At 48.6% G+C, this 22,500-nt stretch overlaps 1 protein-coding gene across 1 annotated transcript in view; it reads left to right on the top strand.

The window, feature by feature from the left end:
• The window catches only part of agbl4 (AGBL carboxypeptidase 4), a gene marked incomplete at both ends in the record, with an annotated part of 247,957 nt that overhangs the window by 122,957 nt on the left and 102,500 nt on the right, over positions 1-22,500 (top strand). Inside the window, one exon of the mRNA XM_079740054.1 lies at positions 14,781-14,997. Coding sequence (XP_079596180.1) covers positions 14,781-14,997 — 217 coding nt within the window. The remainder of the gene's footprint in view (positions 1-14,780; positions 14,998-22,500) is intronic.

The raw sequence follows: 22,500 nt of genomic DNA, 5'->3' as shown, positions 1-22,500 counted from the left end.
GGCTTGTCTTGTCCGCCTCAACAAATGGTGCCAATGGCGTCAAATGGGACGCAATAACTTTAGACTAATAAGGCAGACCAAACCAAACCAAACACATCTTTTTAAGAAATGGTACAATAAACCTACATTGTCTGTCAATACATTTTGCTCCATTTACGGTGATTAATCAATCAATAATTGATCAATAACATCCCTAGTACGCAATCAGCCATGTTTGCATATTTGTGTCCATGACACACACCCATAGATATCAATATGTGTGAGTAAACGATGTGTGGCGACTGTGTACAACTGTTGCAATACTACATCACGGTATAAAGTAGTCCGGTGTGTGTGCATGTTTCCCATCTGTGTGTCTCTTGAATCCTTGATGCCCACTTAAAATAAATGTCTCCCCACCTATCCGGAAACATTTGGCAAGGAGAGCTCAGTGTTTGCCAACCGATCACATATGGACCTGGTCTCAAACACGGCCCTTTGACATCTCAATCAGGAGGAATCTGGGTCAAGAATGTAGGTCAGCCCTAACTCTGACAACACCACACAAAACCTCAGTGTCCGTCTACCTCGTTCTACCTTCTTTACACTCTGGTAGTTTGGCAACCTAAAAACTAAAACCAAAACAAATCTTGACCTCCATTAATTTTCCATCATACATACACATCATATGCATGGCTACACATCACATGCATACAAACAACGTTCATGCAGGCATATTATACATGCATACATATTTTACATATTATAAACAAAAACATACGTGCATGAAATACATACATACATACATACAAACACACATACATAGATACATACATACATGCATACATACATCCATCGATACATACATACATACACATACATATACACATGCATACATGCATACCCACGCACATATACACACATACATACATATTACACATAATACATCATGTACACATGCATCCATCCATTCATTCCTGTAGCTATGTGTTTGTTTTGTGTGTTTATCCAGCTTGATTGCTATCCGGCATCATCTCCTAGGCAACACTGTTTGGATTCATGAAGGGAGGAGGGGGTTGTGTTTATCTCCTTCAGCTCGGACATAGCGAGAATGGCACGGCGTCGCACATCTTCTGATAAACACGGGGACACGCACGGTGCCAGCTGCCATTGTAGAGGGTTGTTTTTCGGGTTGGCATGGCGTGGGGTGGGGGAGAGACCGGGGGGGGGGGGGGTGATTGCTCTTCTGCTTTGCAGAGGAAATTAAAGGTGTGTGCCGTGGTGACACAGTGATAAATGAGAAAATGTTTTCTCTCGTCTGCGGCGCTAACTTCACCGACTGTCGTCCGCTCGCGCTCCTCCTCTCTCTCTCGAAGGTCATCATTTCCGATAACTGGCGACATGCGCCACGGCGGGTCAATATCATAAGGAATCCTATCCTACCCGTTACTCCCAGATCAATCCGGGCGTTTTTTTTTTTATCTCCAGTCCAGCGGTAGCAACAGTGGAAGGAAAAGTAGGACAAGCCAAACAGGAAACATACAGCCGTGTCTGTGTCAAGTTCTTATCCCGTCACTGTCCCAACAGCACTTTCCCTGACGAGGACTTGACTGAGTCAGAGGCTGACACATGCACACGCACATACACACACACAAACACACACACACACACACACACACACACACAGGCGCACAAACACAGAAACCCAGAGTGATAGAGGAAGAGAGCGAGACAGGAGGGACAGAAAGAGACAAATAGGCAGGGTAAAAAGTGATGGAGTCAGGCAGAGAGAGAGAGAGAGAGAGAGAGAGAGAGATTGAGACGGAGAGAGAGGAGGGGGGGAGATAAAGAGGCCATTCCGTAGCACTGGGATGCTAAGGGCTGCCAATCTTTTCATCAAACACAGCCAGCCTCTTGTTTTTTGTTGGGCTTTTTTTCCAGTCTGGTACAATTATCGGCGTGCGCACTCAATGCAACGAGGATAGAAATTGGCATCGGCGCACAGAAAACTGGGAGCCACGATAGCCCATTAGCCGCAGGGTTTGTTTTGCCCCGTGCTGTGCCACCATTTGCATATTGTTCCTGGGAGAATGGCCTTTTGATGCAGTTTTCTCCAAATGCAGTCCGTTGTAATATGATATGAATATGTCTTATTAGGACACAATGTTTCCAGACAGGGAAAAGGTCATAATGTTTCTCCGTTCCCATGGCTCTCTTCCCTCAATGAAGGCTAATCACCAGAGCCCTGCATCGATCCAGCCGCTCTCTCTCTCTCTCTATCTCTCTCTCTCTCTCTCTCTCTCTCTCTCTCTCTCTCTCTCTCTCTCATGGACTGATCCACATGATCTCATATGCTGTGGGTAGACTGTGTGCATATTCAAAGAGTGTGTGTGTTTTTTATATATTTTTGTGTGTATGTGTATGTTTGTGTGTGTGTGTGTGTGTGTGTGTTTGTGCACGTGTATGTGCGTGTGTGTTTGTGCATGTGTGTTGATGTGGGGGTGTCAGTGCATGCGTCTTTGTAGCTATAAGTGGTCCCGTATGTGTTTCTGTGTGTGAGGATGAGAGTGCATGAGCTCAAGGAGATGTTGATGGAAACCAGCACACACATCCTGTGTGTGTGCTGGATGTGTTCTTCTTTGTGCTGGTTTGAAGATCTGTGAATTCAAATGGCATTCTGAGTTCTCCAGTCTACTGAATGATTTACCTATTTGGTGTAATGGAGCAATTTCAGTCATTCCCCCCCTTCCTTTGTCCTCTTCGCCCACCCGCTTTCAACCGGCAGTAAAAGATTTTCCTCTTTAGCTCAGTGACAAGTCATCTTTCACTCAGAAACAGGAGGGAGCATGCTTATCAGATGGACACACTGAGTGGCATTTGTGTGTTCATGTGTTTGTGTTTTTTTGCACATGCCTGTGTGTGGCTGTTCATATATTTATATCCATACATATGCTATATAAACATATATATATGCATTTGTATATGTATATGTATATCTATATATTTTTATATATATATATATATATATATATATGCTATACAGAACATTTTATGCTATACAGAACATTTGTTTTTATGTGTGTTTTCGTTGTGTAAATCAGAATGTGTTTGTACTATAACACTAAATGTGTGTGTGTGTGTGTGTGTGTGTGTGTGTGTGTGTGCGATTATAAATAAACAAAAAGGATAAAATTTAGTTTTTTGTGAAGACTCTAAGACACTAAATGTATATATACAGTATATATATATATATATATAAATAGATAGATAGATACAGTGATAGATGGATGGAGTGATAGATAGATAGATAGATAGATAGATAGATAGATAGATAGATAGATAGATAGATAGATAGATAGATAGAGTGATGAAGGAGCTCAGCAGTAATTGAGAGTCTTCCTCTAACAGGCTTGAAGAAGTGCTTTGAGGGAGCGCAATATTCGTCTTTTTCACGCCATAAACCCCAATTGACAAATACTTCACGCCGGGCTGGAGTTCTCACGATCAGGAAGCCATTTATTTTCGTTCTTCTGTCAAGAGTTTGAGACTTTATTTCCTATGTCACTGTGTTTCACCTGTCCCTCATGCCACTTAATTTTCCAACCGCCCATCACACCTTGCATCGGTTACAAAAAAATAACATTCAGCCAGGGGACTCACATGTGACCCCCTTGACGGCTGAACATTTTGCACCGTCTTGACCTCTCGGCGGGGCACTCCTTGGATATGTGTACGTTTGTGTGCGTTTGAATAAAATAAAATAAATAAAAAATGACTGGAGATTCGTATTTTTCTTTTACAATTCAATAGTTAAATAAAGATGTTATAATATCAATTCATGAATCAATTCAATTCAGCACATAAGCCTGGCCTAAAGGAAAGAGCAGTGTATACGTTGACTGCTTCCAATGTAGTGTTGGTCATACTATAGAAGGATTTATTGCTTGTTTAGTGATTAATACAGAACATAAGGAAAAAAAAATCGCAAGACTAAATCACAATCGCAATATTGTCGAAATATAGCAATTTTATTATTTTCCAAAATCGTTCATCCCTAACAGAAATGACAGATACTCTTTTGCGTGCGTCTCATGAAGACGGTTGAATATTGCTTTCCGTGAGCAGGGTTGTGTGTGTCGGGATGAGTCAGCTGGGCTCTCAGTGACAGGCGGCTGGCTGATGCACTGTGCTGTCCAGAAGGGCGGGGCTAGCCGGGCTGTCCAGCGTTAGTGGCTGCGGCCACAGCCTGTCCTCTGTAATAGCCTGTAATTCCTGCTGTCCGGCGTAATCACCAGAGCTTCCCTGAAGACACACACACACACACACACACACACACACAATCACAAGCAGCAAGAGAGCATGGTGCAGAAGATCTTATTCATTAGGAGCAGGTGGTGACCGCTCCCATGTTGTGGCCACTGTGCCTGCCTCTGTGTGTTTACACACACACACAACACACACACACACACACACACACACACACACACACACACACACACACACACACACACACACTCACATCCATACATCCATACGTGAGCATGGGGCCTTGGCCCCTGGTCAGATAATAGAGAAAGGGGTCAAAGGAAGAAGGGAGGGAAAAAGGAAGAGATGAGATTTGAAAAAGCAGGTCAAGTGTGTTGGAAAAAAAGGGGGAAAAGTGCAGCGTGTGTGTGCGTGAGGGGGGGGGTGCAATGGGGGCTGAGAGTGTGTGTGTGTGTGTGTGGTTATAATTGAGCTGTGCCTCTCCTGGGCTCGGAGGTGACATGTGGCCCTGGGACATTACATCTCCCCACTAGCTACAACACAAGGCTACATCCTGTGCTCCTATTCACTCCAGCCCCCGTGTGTGTGTGTGTGTGTGTGTGTGTGTGTGTGTCTGTGAGGGCGTGTCTTTGTGTGGGTGTGTCTGTGCCCGTAGGTGTTTGCGTGTCTTTGTGTATGTATTTGGGCGTGTCTGTGTGTGCATGTGCCTATGTGTGTGTGTCTCGGTTCCTGGGTGTATGTGTGTGTGTGTGTGTGTGTGTGTGTGTGTGTGTGTGTGTGTGTGTGTGTGTGTGTGTTTGATGGTGGCAGGGAGGCTACAGGTGCCCGGCTCTCCCCCCACAGCCGTGGTGGCCGGCTAAGTTAATTGGCAGCATCTGGCTGTCTGAGAGCCCATTTCTGCTCCCTACCCAGCGTTCCTTCCACATCGTCTCTCCCTTTATTCCCCCTGTCCCTCAGCCCACACCCGCTGTGCCCCAGACTGGGGCCAGCCGTCTGGGTGCTCACAGACCTCGGAGAGTCTGGGGTACGACAGAGAGAGAGAGAGTGTGTGTCTGTGTGCATGTGTGTGTTTGTGTACATGTATGTGTCTGTGTTTTATGTGTGTGACTTTTTGGTTGTATGTGTGTCTTTCTGTGTGTGTGTGTGTGGGGGGGGGGGGTTTGAATGTGTGTGTACATGCTTTTGTGCGTGTGTGTGTGTGCATTTGTATGTTTCTGTGTGGGTACATGTTTGTGTACTTGTGTGTGTGTTTGTGTATTTCTATGTGTATTTGCGTACATGTTTGTTTGTGTGTGAGTGTACAAATTTGTGTATGTGTTTCTGTGTGTGTATGTGTTTGTGTTTCTGTGTGTGTGTCCGTGTGTATAAAGTGGTAATAGGGAGTCTGGAGGAGACAGAGCCACCCCCCCCCCCCCCCCCCTCCCCCCGGCAGCCCTCTCCTACCTGGGGAGCTAGTGGCAGACAACATGGCTTCTCTGTCTGTGGCACTGTCCCCCCGAGCCCCCTGGGGACATGGGGAGAGGGAGGGGGGCTGAGGGATGGATGGAAGGAAAAAGGGAAGAGAGTGAAAAAGAGAGTCTTATATCTTTTGAATGCGATGATGAATGTCCAACCCAACGAAAGCCCAATTCGGATCAGGTTGCACAACACACGTGCATTGCAGCATACTCTGGTTTCTGTCATTTCTAGGTGATCCCAAGATGAACTGTCATCTTCCTAATCTGTCACATTTGAAAAATCCACAGGTATGTGTGAACTAGTCCCACAAATTAGACTTTATTTATGTGTCTCACGTCTGATGGCAGTCAAGCTGTAGTTTGCAGTTTCTGTCGTTTCGTATTTGCTGCGACCATTCATGTGAATGGAGGAGGGAATGTGTAACTGGCAAACCCAAACTGAGCCAAATGCCCATGAAAATAAATACTAAAAAAAATGTAAGATCTCCACAAAGAATACAGAAACAAACATGCAAGTGTCGACAGCCAGCACAAATGAAGCACGATGGATTAAACATGTCGAAAGAGACACATCTCCCTGTGTACCTCCCTGTCTGCTCCGTGCCACTTCCCGCTCGATGGTGACATCACCGCGAGCAATCGTTGCAACAATGACATCACGGTTACCTCATGCGTTTGTCATCTCATGATGGAGAAGGTCAGGTAGCGCGCCGCCCGGCGAGCTGAGTTCACAAACAGACAAAAGAAAGGGGTTCAAGAAAAGGTCATGGTGTTAGTCTTAGGGTCAAAGGTCATCGCCAAGCGCTGGTTTGAAGGCCCGGTGTAGGAGCAGGGAGGCGTCCTCTCTCAGGTCCTCATCACACGGGAACTAATTGTTTTTGCGGCAGCGATCACGTCGATAACACTTCACATACTTCATAGCTGCTGCCTCCAAGCTCAAGTCACACACACACAATCACACACACACAATCACACACAGAATCACAGTTACACACTCTCCCACACACACACACACACACACACACACACACACAAACACAAAAGTTAGCCATGCACACACATACATATACACACATACACTCACACACAGACCCACACACTGACTGTAGACACACACACACACACACAGACGGTAGACACACACACACACACTCTCTCCATGGGGAGGTTTGCGTGGGCTCAGTGGGAGGCTGTGTGTCACCTGTTCCACCGTGGATGCTGATGTGACTCATTGTGTGAGTCAGAGGCGGCCGCTGAGATCAGATGGGGATTCTCTCGCACGCTCACGGCGCATCCGCCCGCAACCCCTGGCTTTGTTGTCTGCCAACACGTTAGGCGTGATCACAACATTGCACGCACATGCATTTGATTGTACTTTCCCTGATGCTGCGGTACGACCACTACTATCATGTAAAAATATGCTTTGCAGAAGCAGTGCATATGTTATTCACGACCAGGGAAGTTTAAAGAATGTTTAATTAGATAAGATAGTAGTGTTACCTATGATGTTGTACCACAGGGTTTTACGATAGATGCGCTTGCCTTGCGGTGCCACAGTTGTAAACTGCATTAAAGCATATTAAATCTGTATCTGCTGAGCAAAAGGGAAGAAAGGACAAAAGATGACGGAAATAATGAAATAAAAAAAAAGGATAAAAAAGAGAGATATTAATAAGGGCGAGAAATTTGTGGCTAGAACAGTGCAGAGCGAGGGAGTCAAAACGCGAGCAAGAGCTACAAGGAGGGAAGGGATATGCTGTCTCATGGGCTAATGCTATCAGAGGACAGATAAATTTAATCAGCAAGCCAAGTGTACATCTAAGTGTACTCTGGTCTGTTTCCAGCCCTGCACTACTGAGCACATTACTACTACTGGACTGTCTACTGGAGGGAAATATGGCTAAATGGATATCCTTATCGGCCCTAGTACAGTAAAGATATGGACACAGTATTCCTTAATAGTGGCGTGTATGTACATGTGTGTTTGTATGTACGTGCGTGAGTGTGTGTGTGTGTGTATCTGTGTGTGTGTGTGTGTGTGTGTGTGTGTGTGAATGTGTGTGTGTATGTGTGTGGTGTCTCTTGGTACATTATTGTTATTAGTTAGTCTGGCGCCAGTCAGTCTCTTAGGTCCATTCTCCACCTTAGAGCACACACACACACACACACACACACACACACACACACACACACACACACACACAAACACAGACACACACACACACACATACACACACACACACATATACAAACATAATATAATGAGACTATAATGTTGCACTCTGGGAAAAGCAGCATCACACAATTATAGGTTGACATGTTATGCCCCCCCCCTCAACCCCAGACACACACACATACGCACACACACACACACACACTGCCCACCTCCCTCCCTCGTCGACTAGCTTACTCACCATCACTCACTAGGGGCTTAGCGCTGACATCATCGTTTTGTGTGTGTGTGTGTGTGTGTGTGTGTGTGTGTGTGAGTGTGTGTGTGTGTGTGTGTGTGTGTCTGAACCTTTGCATATGTGGATGTTGTTTTAATCCGCCCTGCCCATTATTCCAGTCTGATATCCACCTGCCCTTCTGCCCCATGGGGGGCCAGAGGCGCCAGGGTGGTGAGGGGCACAGCCATCGTCTGTGCTCCGTTAATTGCCCCGGTGGCCCCCCAGCACCAGGGGGGCTGACTGCTGCAGGACCCTGCCAGCATGGCACCTCTGCTTGTCTAGCGGCTCCTTCACCCACGTGGGACTCGCCCCCACCCCACCCCACCCCTGGCCCCCGCGATTCGGCCCGGGGGCAGGGCACTCTGAGACAAGGCGGGGCTTTTTTAATGGGAAAACCTTTCTTTTTTTGGGGGGGGGCGTTTATGACATGGACTGTGTGCAGAGTTTGGCTCCTGCTTAACCCGTTCGAATTCTGTTGTTCCAAGAGCTCTCTTTTACTCGTATTTCAATCCGGCGTCTCAAAAGGTCACAGCTGAATCAAAAGGGTGTGGCCCTCTGCTGGCTGAGAAGAGAAGTATCCAATCATTCATTTAGTGTTGTGCTTGGACAAGCAAACCATACGTGTGCTATGATGCACACGTATATAACATTAAAAAGAACACTTGAAACATGAAAAAGCCTATTTTAGTTTATCCCTATATTATTTATACTTAACATACTATAGTCTGAATTGTGTTTCTCTTTCTTATCATTTCCTGAAATGTTTTGCAGCTTTCCTCTTCTAAAGTCTCCCAGAGGCAAACCCCCCCCCCCCCCCACACGTGAAGTCTGCTGTTTGTTTGTCTGTTTACTTTGCGAGCAGATTTCTCGTTATATCATAGATATTTACGCATCCAAACCGCATGCGGCATGCAATTAATTGAGTTGGCCTATTCTGTTGAGTTATCCTGGCGCATTAACGCGTCCAGGCTCCATTAGCTGCCAACCAAGGACACGCCAACTTTTCGGGGTACAAACACATGAGCTAATTGAAACGCAATCACACAGACCAGTGCGAATATTACTGCTACCACTGTAGGATCCAGACATACGGCGCATCCCCCCATCCCTCCCCTATCTCCCCTCCTCCCATGGCGCCGGTGCTAGGATCCAGCGCATGCTGTCTGGTAATAATACCACCTGTGTCTCTGGTGCTTCCAGTAGGTGAGAGTGTTTTATTTTTATTCTCGTGCCGACCTCATCAGAGCTGTGTTTGTGGTCTGAGGCGCGCCGGCTAACTGTGTGTTGTCTCCACAGGCAAAAGGCTCTCAGCAGCTTCGTTAAGTGTTATCGCTTCTGTGATAGTGCACTCCCCCCGACCACTAGACCACTAGGACGGCACATTAATCCCGCAAACACATCTCCCATCACCGACGCGATGTGTTTCCACTTTGGCGGTACACAACGCTATCTGTTTTGAAGGAACCTCCCCCACCCAACACAAAAAAAAAGCCAGTTAACCTTTCCGCGAAACAAGGAATAAAACGTTTCTAAACTACTGCTTCACCAAGACTACTGGTTAGTGCCGCGTCAATGGAGAGGGCTTATCACAATCCATGCGTCTTGCTGTGCACAGAAGACACCACACCTGTCTCCGCCATACCACCTCCTGCATGTATGTGGCAGGCCCACCAGAGGACAAAGCAAGCACAGGTTGCCTAGTAACAGTCACAGAGAAAAGAATGCTTTTGTCTTGATTTGCATCCCCACAGCCTCACCACCTCCACCGCCGCCACAAAGGACAGATGAACGCGTCCAATATACGCCTGCGTATGCAAACACACCTCAATATTAACGTGCATCATGTACGCACACAAACACACACACACACAAACACACACACACACACACACACACACACACACACACACACACACGCAACTAAGTTTCTTCGGATGATTCCGGGGGGTTATTTTCTGCTTGACTTAGTACGAACAAGAAATGCTGTCCCATGTTTTAACAACAATGAGCCTATCAAACATCTGGCATCATTTTAGAGCGCCAGGGAATCGTAGCTCTTCAATTATTGGTATGGGGGAGAGGAAGGAAAATATGTCATTCAATGTGATATGTTTGCTGCAGTAAGTGTCTATTTGCCTTAAATGAGCTGGCTGCGATCCTCGGGGCTTGACAGCTGCACAGACGTGTTGGAAGACATTTAACCTTCCTAACATTTGACAGGGCGAACGCTTGACAAGCTCAGCCCGAGAACAGAGAAATGGAGGAGATAAGAGAGCACCAACTTGTTTGTGTGCCTTTGTGTGGCTGTGTGTGTGTGTGTGTGTGGGTGTGGCTGCGTGTGTGTGTGTGGTGCGTGTGCTAGTGTGTGTTTGCCTTTGTGTCTGTGTGTGTTCCTCAGTATGTGTGTCTTTCTGCATCTGTGTGTGTGTGTGTATTTTTCTTTGCGACTGCGAATGTGTTTGTCTGTGTTGGTTTGTTGTGTGTTCCTCAGTATGTGCGTGTCTGCATCAGTGCGTGTGCATGTGTGTTATTGTGCGTGTGTTGTGTAGGCCTCGTGTACATTGTTGCCGTGGCCCGCATAAGTGCACGTGGCGACGGCGGTGGTGAGTGGTGTGTCCTCTACACTTGATTGATTTGGAAGTATAGACAAGATGTCGCCCGTATGAAAGCTACCAATTTATGGGCCTTCATCCCAGGTCTTCAGAGGGGCGCCAACAGTGCTGGAATCAGAGCGCGGGTTTGTAGCCGCCAGCGGTTCAGAGAGCACGAGAGATGCCCAAGGAAGAGGAGTGACACCCCGCTAACAGCTGCCTGCTAGCCTCCATTTAAACTATTCTTGTTCCCCCCCCCCCTCCCCCCTCCTCTCCATCATCTCTCCAGCTCTCTTCAGCTCTCTTTCCGTCTCCCTGTTGCTCTCTTCCATCTCCCCCTTTGTGGTGGAAAAAACGGTGACAGCCGACCCCTACTTTGTGTTTTGCGGCTGGCTTGGCTGTTGAGCTGTTGGTCGACGTGTCCCGCTGCAGTCCAGACACATCCTGGGCTGCGGCCTGAGGGACTGGGTCCAACCAGGCCGGGCTGGTGTGCTACTGATGGTGCTGGTGCTGGTGTTGGTTCTGGTTCCGGTGGTGCTGGTAATGCTGGTGTGCTACTGCTGGTGCTGGTGTTGGTTCTGGTTCCGGTGGTGCTGGTAATGCTGGTGGTGCTAGTGCTGCTGGTGTTGGTTCTGGTTCCGGTGGTGCTGGTAATGCTGGTGGTGCTAGTGCTGCTGGTGTTGGTTCTGGTTCCGGTGGTGCTGGTAATGCTGGTGGTGCTAGTGCTGCTGGGGTTGGTTCTGGTTCTGGTGGTGGTGGTAATGCTGGTGGTGCTGGTGCTTCTGCTGGTGCTGGTGGTGCTGCAGCTTCTGGTACTGGTTCTGGTGCTGGTGGTGCTGGTGCTGCTGAATCTGGTCCTGGTGGGGGTGCTTCTGGTGGCGCTAGTGGTACTGGTGCTGCTGGTGCTGATGCTGGTGCTACTGGTGCTGTTGCTGGTGCTAATGGTGCTGGTGGGAATCTTGCATGGTGCAGAGCCATGTTATGTGGCAGCGTTATCAGCTGGTGGGGGCTGTTCCATGTCCCATGCAGTGATAATTCTGTTTGGGAAGCGGGGGCAGCGTACCGTGTCAGGACCCGGCCAGGGGGAGGCGTGGGGCGGGGGGGGGCACATTTAGATAACAAACACAGAATTACCAGCGGGACCGGCCCATGTCGCTCCGATAAAAACCCAAGCAAAGTGTTTGTGTGTGGGTGTGGTTGTGGGTGTGTAGATCTGTGGGTGGGTGGGTGATAGAGAAGGGGTGAAAAGAGAGAGAGAGTATCTGTGAGTTTGTGTGTGAGTTTATGTGTGCGAGTGATTGTGTGTGCATGTGTGGTGTGTGTTTGTGTGTGGACACGAGAAAACTCACACACACACACACACACACAGCGAGAGCGAGGTAGAGGGAAACAGGGGTAGAATTAGGGCCGACCAGGCTCTTAGATTTAGATAACAAACACAGAATTACCAGCGGGACCGGCCCATGTCGCTCCGATAAAAACTTAAGCAAAGTGTTTGTGTGTGTGTGTGTGTGTGTGTGTGTGTGTGTGTGTGTGTGTGTGTGTGTGTGTGTGTGTGTGTGTGTGTGTGTGTGTGTGTGTGTGTGTGTGTGTGTGTGGGTGGGCTTCCAGGTAGCTCCTCTCTGCCATAAAGACGACACAAAGCTATTTTCTGTGGCCTATGGCAGTAATGCAGGAATGGGACATGCAGCAGTAATTAAAATCAATATCCAGGACTCTGTGTCACCGGCAAGGTCACACACACACACACTGCCCTGCCGAGAGACAGAGGGTAAAAGAGAGAGAGGGAGGGAGAGAGAGCTTGGCCAAACAGTGAAATATATAAAAGGGTGAGATGTCGCCAAATCTTAATTAACCTACCACTTGGTGGCCTGGCACAGAGGAACAGCCCAGCATCCCTTTTGTGTGTGTTTGTGTGTGTCTGTGTGTGTGTGTGTGTGTGTGTGTGTGTGGGTGGGTGGGTATGTGTGTGTGTGTGTGTGTGTGTGTGTGTGTGTGTGTGTGTGTGTGTGTGTGTGTGTGTGTGTGTGTGTGTGTGTGTGTGTGCGTGCGTGCGTGCGTGCGTGCGTGCGTGCGTGCGTGTGCGTGTGTGTGTGAGAGTGTTTCCTTGTGCGTGTGTGCCTGTTTGTTCCTTTGTGACTCATCTGCATTCTTTTGTATTTCGTAATTTTATTATGTGCTATGAGGTTGTCATAAAACTTCCACTGCCCTGGAGGTCATATCTGGCATCGATCGCTTTTTCAGGTTGTCAAATGAGACGATTAAATTGAAAAGGTCACGACTGTGTTTTACGATTTTGTCTTTTTTCTAACTCTGATTCGACTCTCTTTTGCGTGTTTACTTCTGTGTTTCCCGGTGGCCAACGCCCCGGCTGTGAGAACAGCTTGGCTAGCGGTCCTGCTATAGTGGGCAGACTGGGTGTGGCCAAGCTAGCAACAAGCTGCATTAGTATTCTGCTGAGACAGCCCTATACCAAGACCTTTCCCTCTCTCCTTCTCCCCGTGAATAATCAGCCTCCCTTCTTCTTTCCCTCCCTCTCTTTTTACTCAAACACACCTGGAGAGACTTTGTTGGATATGGCTTTGTGTTTTACTTTATACCTGCAGGGATTTCTCCGTGTTAGGAAATCAAAGAAAAAGCGGGCATTGCAATCGCTGTTTGCTGAGGATTGCCATGCGAGTGAGTTGCTAAAACCTCGATGTCATGGCGCTCCGGGTAAACATATAACTTATCGGACTGTGGACGGCCTTTCTCTCCCGGAGGGTCGGGGGGTTAGAGTTTAGCGGGAGTAGAGTTGGTGGAGAAGCGTGTCCTCTGCGGGAGCGAACGCGTCACGGCCCCGTCCTGTTTGTTGATTATCAGCCGCTGTTTCTAACCGAGCTCGGCCCGATAGCATCTCAAACTGATCTGCTGCCAGAGACGAGGCTCTCTCCTACGCCCGCCTGGCCGCCGCGTCCTACGACCACCACCACCAACCCCACCCCCTGCACACCCCCAACGCACTACCTCCCCCATCCAATATCCCCGTATCAGGCTACCATATCTACCTTCTCCTCTCTCATCCTCTGCTTATCGACTCATTCCAACCGCTGCCCTCTTCCCTGCTCACACAGCCCCCCCTCCCTCCCCCTCCCCCCGCCAAAACCCCAACCACCACTCTCCTCTCTTCATCACCCTACCCCTCTTCCTCTTCCTCCAAGTGATCCCCCCCCCCTCTATCCCCCATGATTAGCCTTGTTCTCATACACACTAAACAGAGCGAGTCGAAGGTGGACGAAGCAATGTGTATGCTAAGGCACCGACGAGATAGAGGCAGGGAGAGGAGGGGGAGACAGGGGTCAAAGGTGCAGCATAGAGAGAGATAGAGAACAACAGCTAGAGACAGCGTTAGAGGCACACAGACAGACAGATGGACACACCAAGCAGGCAGGCACGCAGACAGACAGACACGAAGACGGAAAGGCAGACAGACAAGTTTGTAATCCAAGTAGGGAACAGGTCAGTAAACAGGGAGTCCCGATGGACTCCACCGGCGGTGTCTCGTTTCTAATCGATTAGCCTCGAGGTCCGCGGATCAGTCCGTTCTAGCCGAGCTAGTGTGCGGCGGGCACCGCACGCCGAATCCACCCGGCCCGGCCGTAATGGATGTTGAACCATGCCGTTGTCAATGTCAAGCGACTTGAACGGCGTGGGGGTATGTCCTAATGCGAACCTCGGCGACGACCTTGGTAAGGTTGTTTCGTCATGTGGATAACATCGCCCTGCGGTCAGGTCACTCCTCTATTGGAATCTATATCACACTCCTCCATTGCTCTCGGCAGATCCATACGGACAAGAAAACCAGTAGAAATATTCTCATCAAGCGAAAGACACACATACAAACAACCTCAAGGGTATGACTTCACCTTGCGAGACAAGTCTACTCTTGTGTCGATGCAAATGTCCCCGTTGGTTGTGGCTACGCTTGTGTCTTCTACGTCCAAGCGTCAGGTGTTTTTTTTTTAATGTTTGTGCGCTTTCACCTTGTCGTTCCCCAGGCAGAGGCTCCCCGCCAAAAACGTGTACTACTACCGCTGCCCCGACCACCGGCGCAACTACGTCATGTCCTTCGCCTTCTGCTTCGACCGGGAGGACGACGTCTACCAGTTCGCCTACTGCTATCCCTACACCTACTCCCGCCTGCAGCACTACCTGGCCGGCCTGGAGCGCAGGAACCTGCCCTACCTGCAGAGGGAGCAGCTGGGTCTCAGTGTGGTGAGTACGGTGTGTTGGTGTGTGTGTGTGTGTGTGTGTGTGTGTGTGTGTGTGTGTGTGTGTGTGTGTGTGTGTGTGTGTGTGTGTGTGTATGTGTGCATGTGTGTGTGTGGCTTTGTGTGTGTGTGTCTGTGTGTGTTTGTGTGTGTGTGGGCATTTATTTGTGTGTGTGTTGTGTAGAACTGTATGTGTGTAGGAGTTTCTTTTGAAATAGAAGGCATACCTGAGTGTGTGTGTGTGTGTGTGTGTGTTTGTGTCTGTTTGTGTTTCTGTTTGTTTTGGAGAACCAGCTCTAAATTGGTAAGTTATATGTGCCTGTCGGCATCACGTCAGTCTCACCTATTATTATTAAAACACGCTTGGAGTAAGCCTGTGTGTGTGTGTGTGTGTGTGTGTGTGTGTGTGTGTGTTTGAGAGAGAGAAAGAACAAAAGAGAATGAAAGATTATCCAGTGTGTGTTTGTGTGTGCGCGTGTGAACGCGTGTGTGTGTGTGTATGTGTGTGTGTGTGTGTGTGTAGGTATGCGTGTGTGCGTGTGTGTACATGTACGCTCACGGGGGAGTGCGTGTGTGCGTCTCTATCCGTTGTGAGTGTGTTGATATGTGAGAACTTCTATGTGTAATCAGCAGTGCTCTAACCCAGCTAGTGGATCATACACACTGCCTGCAGTCCTGTCTGCTCTTATCAAATAATTGTGGGAGAAAAACTCATTAGAAATGCTTGCGAGATTGCTACTTTTCTCCTTTCCTCCTCCATTTGTCAAGGAGAGCTCGCTGCAAGGGGGGCACCATGAAAGTACAGGTGTTGATAAGGAAAGCATGACCATAAAATACCCAAAGGCCTCTGATATTTAGAGAATATAGCCTGAAATGCCACATGATATGGGTCACACAAGTGATACGTCGATGAATGTGGCTTGGAAGGATTTGGCCATAAAGATGACAAGACATATGTCTGTGCTCCGCTATGCAGAGGAATACACAAAACAAACACACCCCCCGCTGGTCAAAGAAACAAGTACTGATTGAAAACAATGTGAGCCTCATCTTTCAATCTTTAATGAAGCGGTAAAATAATACAGCAATTTAATAAAGTTTGTGTGAAGGGGTGTGAAGTCTTAATAACAAAATAGTTTTACCGTGTTACCATAACAATTTCCAAGAGACAACAACGTATAAAGATTTGTCCTGTATTATCCTTTCATGTTTTTACAGTTAACCATTTAACTTTTAATTGATTTTTCTGCCATTTAAATATGGACTTAATTGTATTAACACATGTATTCATAATTCCATGTAGTTATACATCCCTATCCTTAGCAAAAGTTTCCAGCAATCAACATTCTGCTGTGCAATCGGGAGAATAGGGTGAGATACTGAGAGAGGGATATATATATAAAGAGAGAGAGAGAGAGAGAGAGAGAGAGAGAGAGAGAGAGAGAGAGAGAGAGAGAGGGTGAGAGAGAGAGACACACACATACACACACACACAGAGCGAGAGCGAGGGAGAGGGAAACGGGTAGAATTAGGGCCGACCAGGCTCTTAGGGTTGGGATTAGTATTCACGGTCATAGAGAAGGTTTTATGGCCGTATTTTTCTCTTTATGTTCTCTGGGCCTGGGTGGCAGACAGCCCAGCCCAACAGCCTCATATCTCTCTCCCCTATTCCCTCTGCCTTCCCCCTCCCACATCCCTCCCTCTACCTCCGCCGTCTACCTCTCCTGCTCTCACTCTCCCTCCCTCCTTTATCCCCTATCTCATGCACACATATCATCACAAAGACACACACAGCCACACACGTACACACTTTCTTTCACACATGTACACACACACACACACACACACACAAACACATGCACACACACACATGTGCACGGTCACCGTTACACACACACAGAGGTCAGAGGGGAAGGGATAAGAGGGGATGAGGGGGCCTTTCTCACTGCATCAAAGTTTAAAGAGGGATTGCTGCCCTTTCCCTTCCAGAGCCTTAGCAGGGCCGCCCGGGTAGCATTAACCTTCTCATGGGCACAGGTATCTCATGAGGATGGAAATAGACGCCGCACCATTTCAACTGGCATTCTCCTATCGTGCTGACTAATTTGTTTTTCTTGTAATGTATTCCTCCCTACCGGTACCGCCCTGCCATACAGGCAGCCTGACCAAGGAAGAACTCAGTCACTGAATTGATAATCCTAAAACAACTTCCCCCCATCTCCCGTTCATCAAGGCCCCTAACGATGGCGTATTTTTAAACAGGAAAGTTGTTGATTTTCATTTAATTATTTTCTTTTTCTTTTTATATTTTCGCAGTTATCCGTCGATAGATGACATAAAGAGAAAAAAACAAAATAATCTGCCCGGACTGAATGCAATTAGACAACACGTCTTCTGCAACGATTTCTCATCATAACCGATCAAAATGATCCACGGTGGGGGAGACGCTTGCGCACGCGTGCAGCAGTGTGAAGCCGCCGCACGCGCTCCATAGCCCTCAGGGCTAAAATCACTATTCAAATTAATAACCGTGGAAATGATTGACCGTGATTTGGTTGTGCGGTAATGCCTAACATTAAACACTGTGATGAGACACACATTTCATTTCCACTCTGATCCCATGATCACGTACATAAAAAGATACTCATCCACACACACAGACACACACACACACACACACACACACACGCACACACACACGTACACAAACCTACACACATGCACATGCACACACACACACACACACACGATACTGTAGGCTGGGCACATATTCCTAATCTTTGTGTCTGTCGGTCTATGTCCTTTTGTACTCTAGTAAGACTCTCTCTGTGTATATGTCTATCTCTCTCTCTCTCTCGCTCTCTCTCTCTCTCCCTCCGTTATTCCCTTTCCTCTCTCGCCCTCTCTGCCTTCCCAAGGGGCTCGCTTGTCCTCAGAGAGACAGGGAACAAAAAGGAGAGACAACATACGTTTTGACCCCCTCGACAAAACTAACAAGGGCCTGTACAACTACAAAAACACAGGAGACACAATTTCCTCCTGTAGACAGGGGGCGCCACAACGGTCAACGTTGTGGACCGCGGGGGTGGGGGGGGGGAAGCAAGGGCGTTTGAAGCTCCCTCCCAGCCATGCTCGCCGGGCGGAAAGGGGGGGCTGCCGGGGCCTTATGAGGCGTGTCAGAGCAGGCGGTGCCTGGACACCCGAGGGGAGCAATGTGTGGATGAAAGACCCCAGGCTGGGAGAGCTTTACAGGGCCGGCGGCCTGCCTCAAGGCTCCCCCCAGGGCCCCGCTTATACAACCGCTATAAGTGTCCGTTTAGCCAAACCCAAGCTCGCCCTGGATGTAGGCTGACTGGTATTGGAGGAATCAACCATCTTATTTGAGGTGATTTTTTCCCAAAGAGGAAGGAGAAAATCGAATAAAAGGGGCTCACACGTGAACCGTGTGTGTGCCGCGCGGGTCCAGCGGTCGCTGTCGGCGGCGTGGATCGGACATTACTTAAGCTTGTGCGATTAAATTTTTTGACGACGCATCCCTGTGCCCCTATCTGTGTTCAGGAAGCTTGTCTGCCCAGGCAGAGTGGGGTCAGGCAGAACAGCAGTTTCCTTTTTTGGGGGGGGGGGGGGTTGGTTAAGGAAGGGTAGTGGAGTGAAGTGGGCGCGCTGCAGCTCTGTGTGGCTGACTGCCTCCCTCTCCTTATCTCTGTGTGTGTTTGTACACCGTGTGCCAAGATCCAATCAATAGCCACTCCAGCCGTGGAGAGAGGGGAAGTTCAGCCGCGGTGCTGGAGAAGCTGCGCTAAGCTAACTGATGGAGACGTAGGGACTGGCAGCGCTAGGGGCAGCAGGCCAGGCACATGCCCAGGCTCGGTGTGGACAACGTGGGCACGGAGGAGGCTGCACATCGGCCAGATGGCCACAGCCGGGGGCGGGACCTTTTTTGATTTCTATACTGTACTTGTATTAGATTGGCCGGACTTTCAGTAGGAGTCAAAGTAAAGGGCCAATACAGTCAGCTCTCTTGCCTCTACTTTGGGAATAGCTAGCTTAGTTTTCATTGGAATTGGCCTAGGTGACAGATTTTCATTGTTGTGTTCCAAATGGAAACCCCTTTATATATTTTTCAATTGTCTTTACATTGTCATTAAAACATACACACATTTATCCCATCCGTTTTCACATCTGTCAAAACTGTGAGTCTAGCTCTCAGTGTCACCATTGACAACACTGTTAATAAAATATCCACATCTATAGACAATTTGGATGAGATCTACTTCATGTAGTGGGCGAGTCAAACCTATATATCCTCTCACCACTGACAACAACAGACTCCCTTTACTATGAACGTTTCATTGAACTAACTGCAGTAGATACCAAACAAACAGCTTTATTTCAAAAGGAACGTGAAACAATACAAATACATCACAATTTTACATACAATTGTTATTATAATTATTTTTCCTTCCAAAGTTGAGATTAGCATCTTGTTATTGTTATCATGCGCCCTATTTTGTGTACGGTTACAAAGTTCACCAATGGCTTGCTCCGCAAGTGCCCAGACCGTTTAGTCATCGCCTCTGTGGCAGCTTACAAAGATTTAGAACCACCAACAATACCTTTATTTTATCGCCCCTAATGTTAATGTTAATTACAGCCTACAGCATCCTCCCTGGCAGCACCCAAACACACTCCACAAACGAGGCTAAGGTCATCCTTGTATCAGTGCACGTTTCCTGGCAGCCATCCCTTGTTTTCACATCGGTTTCCCTTTTGCCTCAATTAGCCACTGAGCCTCCTTGCACCATCGCCACCGTGCGGACGCTGCACCGACCACAGACACAAGGGTGGGGTCTGGGTGTGAGCGGTATACAGGTTGGCTCTGGGCGTAGCATGAGCGGTGTCGTGGGGTCATTAAGCCACATAGGCGGGGGAGGCGTGGAGGCAGCAGGAGGAGACGATAAGCAGCTTCATGATCTATGACCTTAACGTTATGATCAGACCCTATGGCTGGGTTATCTCCAGCCAACAGTTTTCGCCCAGGGTCGCTCCGTGCTTCATGACGCATCCCTGCCCCCTGTATCTGTTGCATCTCTGCCGAGGGGCGGATGCAGGGAGACCTGAGGGAGAGAGAGAAAGATAGAGGGAGGGGAGGTGGTGATGTTGGTCGTTTTGAATAGGGAGGGTGGGGGTAGTGCAGGGGCGGGGCGTAGGTTGTTCATTCTTGGGCGTCTTTGAGCGGGAGAACAGGACCCATCTGCACGGCCTCCAAACAGCATGGCCGCGCCGTGCCTCTGGGAAACCTTTTTATCCCTGAGATATAAAGACTTTAAAAGTACCACAGGTGCTGTTTCCCTGGGAATAGATGATGGCTCTGACTTCACACCGGGCTGACCCCTTTGTTGGTCCTCATTATAATGTTAGCACAAAAGCACACAGATTTTAGGCCGCGCAGACAGAGATAATATTTATTTTCGAAATTGGAACTTATTCACGCCGTAATGGCCTAATGTTCTGTCTCTCCTCTCTGTAGCAGCCCCCTCCCCCTCCCCTCTCCCTCGTCCTCTGTACTCCCCCCTCCCCTCCCCAAAGCTCTCCTTCTTCCATTATGAACAGGAGCTAAGTTGATACGAGCCAAGAGCAGTGGGGGCTAGCTGGCTGGCCGGAGGGGCTCTTCTTCTTCCTCCTCGGTGTGTGTGTGAGGGCGGACCCGACTTCATGAAACACCAGACTTTATGGAACCCCCCGATGAAGAACGATGTCTCCCTTCTCCGCTCCGAGTTATAAAGCTCTCCCTGGCTGTGTCTTTCTCTTTTTTTCTTATCTCTCGTAAAAAACAAACGGGAATCCATTCCCCTTCCGCGTCGCCCGCCCCGGCCCCGTCCATCCGTCGCCCTCCCATCGCCGCCAATGAATATTAACTCCGCCCCTGCTCGCCCGATGACTCTCTCTCTCTCTCTCTCTCTCTAGCCCTTGCCCGGTCTCCGTCTCGTTGGGTCGTCAGGAAAGGCGCTCCCCGCGGCGGCGACAGGGAGAGGGAACAAAACAGATAGCATTCAGGGCTTTTAATAAATCAGAACACACCTTTCTGACAGTGTAATTGCTTTCCATTGCCAGACCCCAAATTTTGTGGGAGCCGGGGAGGTCCCAATGTGAGAGCTGTGAGTCAGTGTGTGTGTGTTTGTGGGGGGGTATGGTGGGGTTAGGGTGGTCTGGGTGAGGGGGTGGGATGGGGGGGCAGGAGAGACGGTGGAGTGGGGGCGTGCTTTCTTTACAGTATATCATTTGTGAGTGGGGGGGAGAAAGAATGGAAATGAATGAAAAGAGAGTCGCTCGGCCCCCAAAGGCAGCCAGGCTTGAAATTCACTTTGAGGGGAAACTTAATTTGTTGTAAACGGGCGGAAAAAACACACACACCACGACGCAGCATGGCACAAGAGAGAAACAGAGAGGGAGAGAGAGAGAGAGAGAGAGAGAGGGAAGGAGAGAGAGAGAGAGAGAGAGAGAGAGAGAGAAGCAGAGAGAGTGAGAGAGAGAGAGAGAGGGAAGGAGAGAGAGAGAGAGAAGCAGAGAGGGTGAGAGAGAGAGAGAGAGAGGGACAGGGAGAAAGGGAGAGAGAGACAGAGAGAGGGAGAGCGAGAGGCAGGGAGGCTGCGCGTGGCGTCCGTCTGCTGCGTCTGTCTTTCTGTCGGCGTGTCGTTGAGGCAGATGAGGACGCTATGCTCTGAATAGCTCAGCTGATGGTGGTGGGGGGGGAACACAGAAGCCTGTTAATAACTCCTCTAACAGCATTCTCTTTCTACATGGCTGCCTTCCAACACACACTACACTACCCTCTCTCTCTCTCTCTCTCTCTCTCTCTCTCTCTCTCTCTCTCTTCTCTCTCTCTCTCTCTCCCTCCCTGTGCACGTCTGAATACTACTCCTGGCTGTGTCAAAGCACTTGTCAAAAAGTTACTTGCAGTGAAGAAACTTGGCCCTGATTGGTTTAGGTAGATATCTGTGAGTGCGTTAGAGAGAGAGAGTGTGTGTGTGTGTGTCTGTGTGTGTGTGTGTGTGTGTCATGTTTTTTTTTTATCTTTGCTTTTGTGCTATAGTTGCTAGGGTTGTTACTGTTTTAGTTCTATTTGAAGTCAGTGCCGGAGGGAGGGGTTCATCTCCGTGTGTGCATGTGTTTGCACGCATGCGTGTGTGTGTGTGTGTGTACAACGATATATGCACTGAATCATGTGACAGAGTGTGCGTGTGTATAGGTGTACTCGTGTATTAAGACGTGTTAATTCTTCAGGGCCCAATTTTTTTTTCCTTTTTTTTTCCCATCTTTGATATGGACAAAACCAATACGTTTAGAGATAAGCTGTGGGCAAATGCCTGGGATGACTGATAGTCTCTCTGGTTTGAACTAAATCATCACAGGGCTGCTCTGTTTTATCCTGGCCTGCAGTCACAGACCTGCTCACTTTCCATCATGAGGGAAATTCTCAATGAAGCGGGGCCAGGCTGTGTGTGGC

Source organism: Pollachius pollachius (assembly GCF_949987615.1).
Source record: "Pollachius pollachius genome assembly, chromosome: 7".
Lineage (NCBI taxonomy): Eukaryota > Metazoa > Chordata > Actinopteri > Gadiformes > Gadidae > Pollachius > Pollachius pollachius.
The sequence above is the reverse complement of the archived record's forward strand: the minus strand, read 5'-3'. Positions and strand labels throughout refer to the sequence as shown.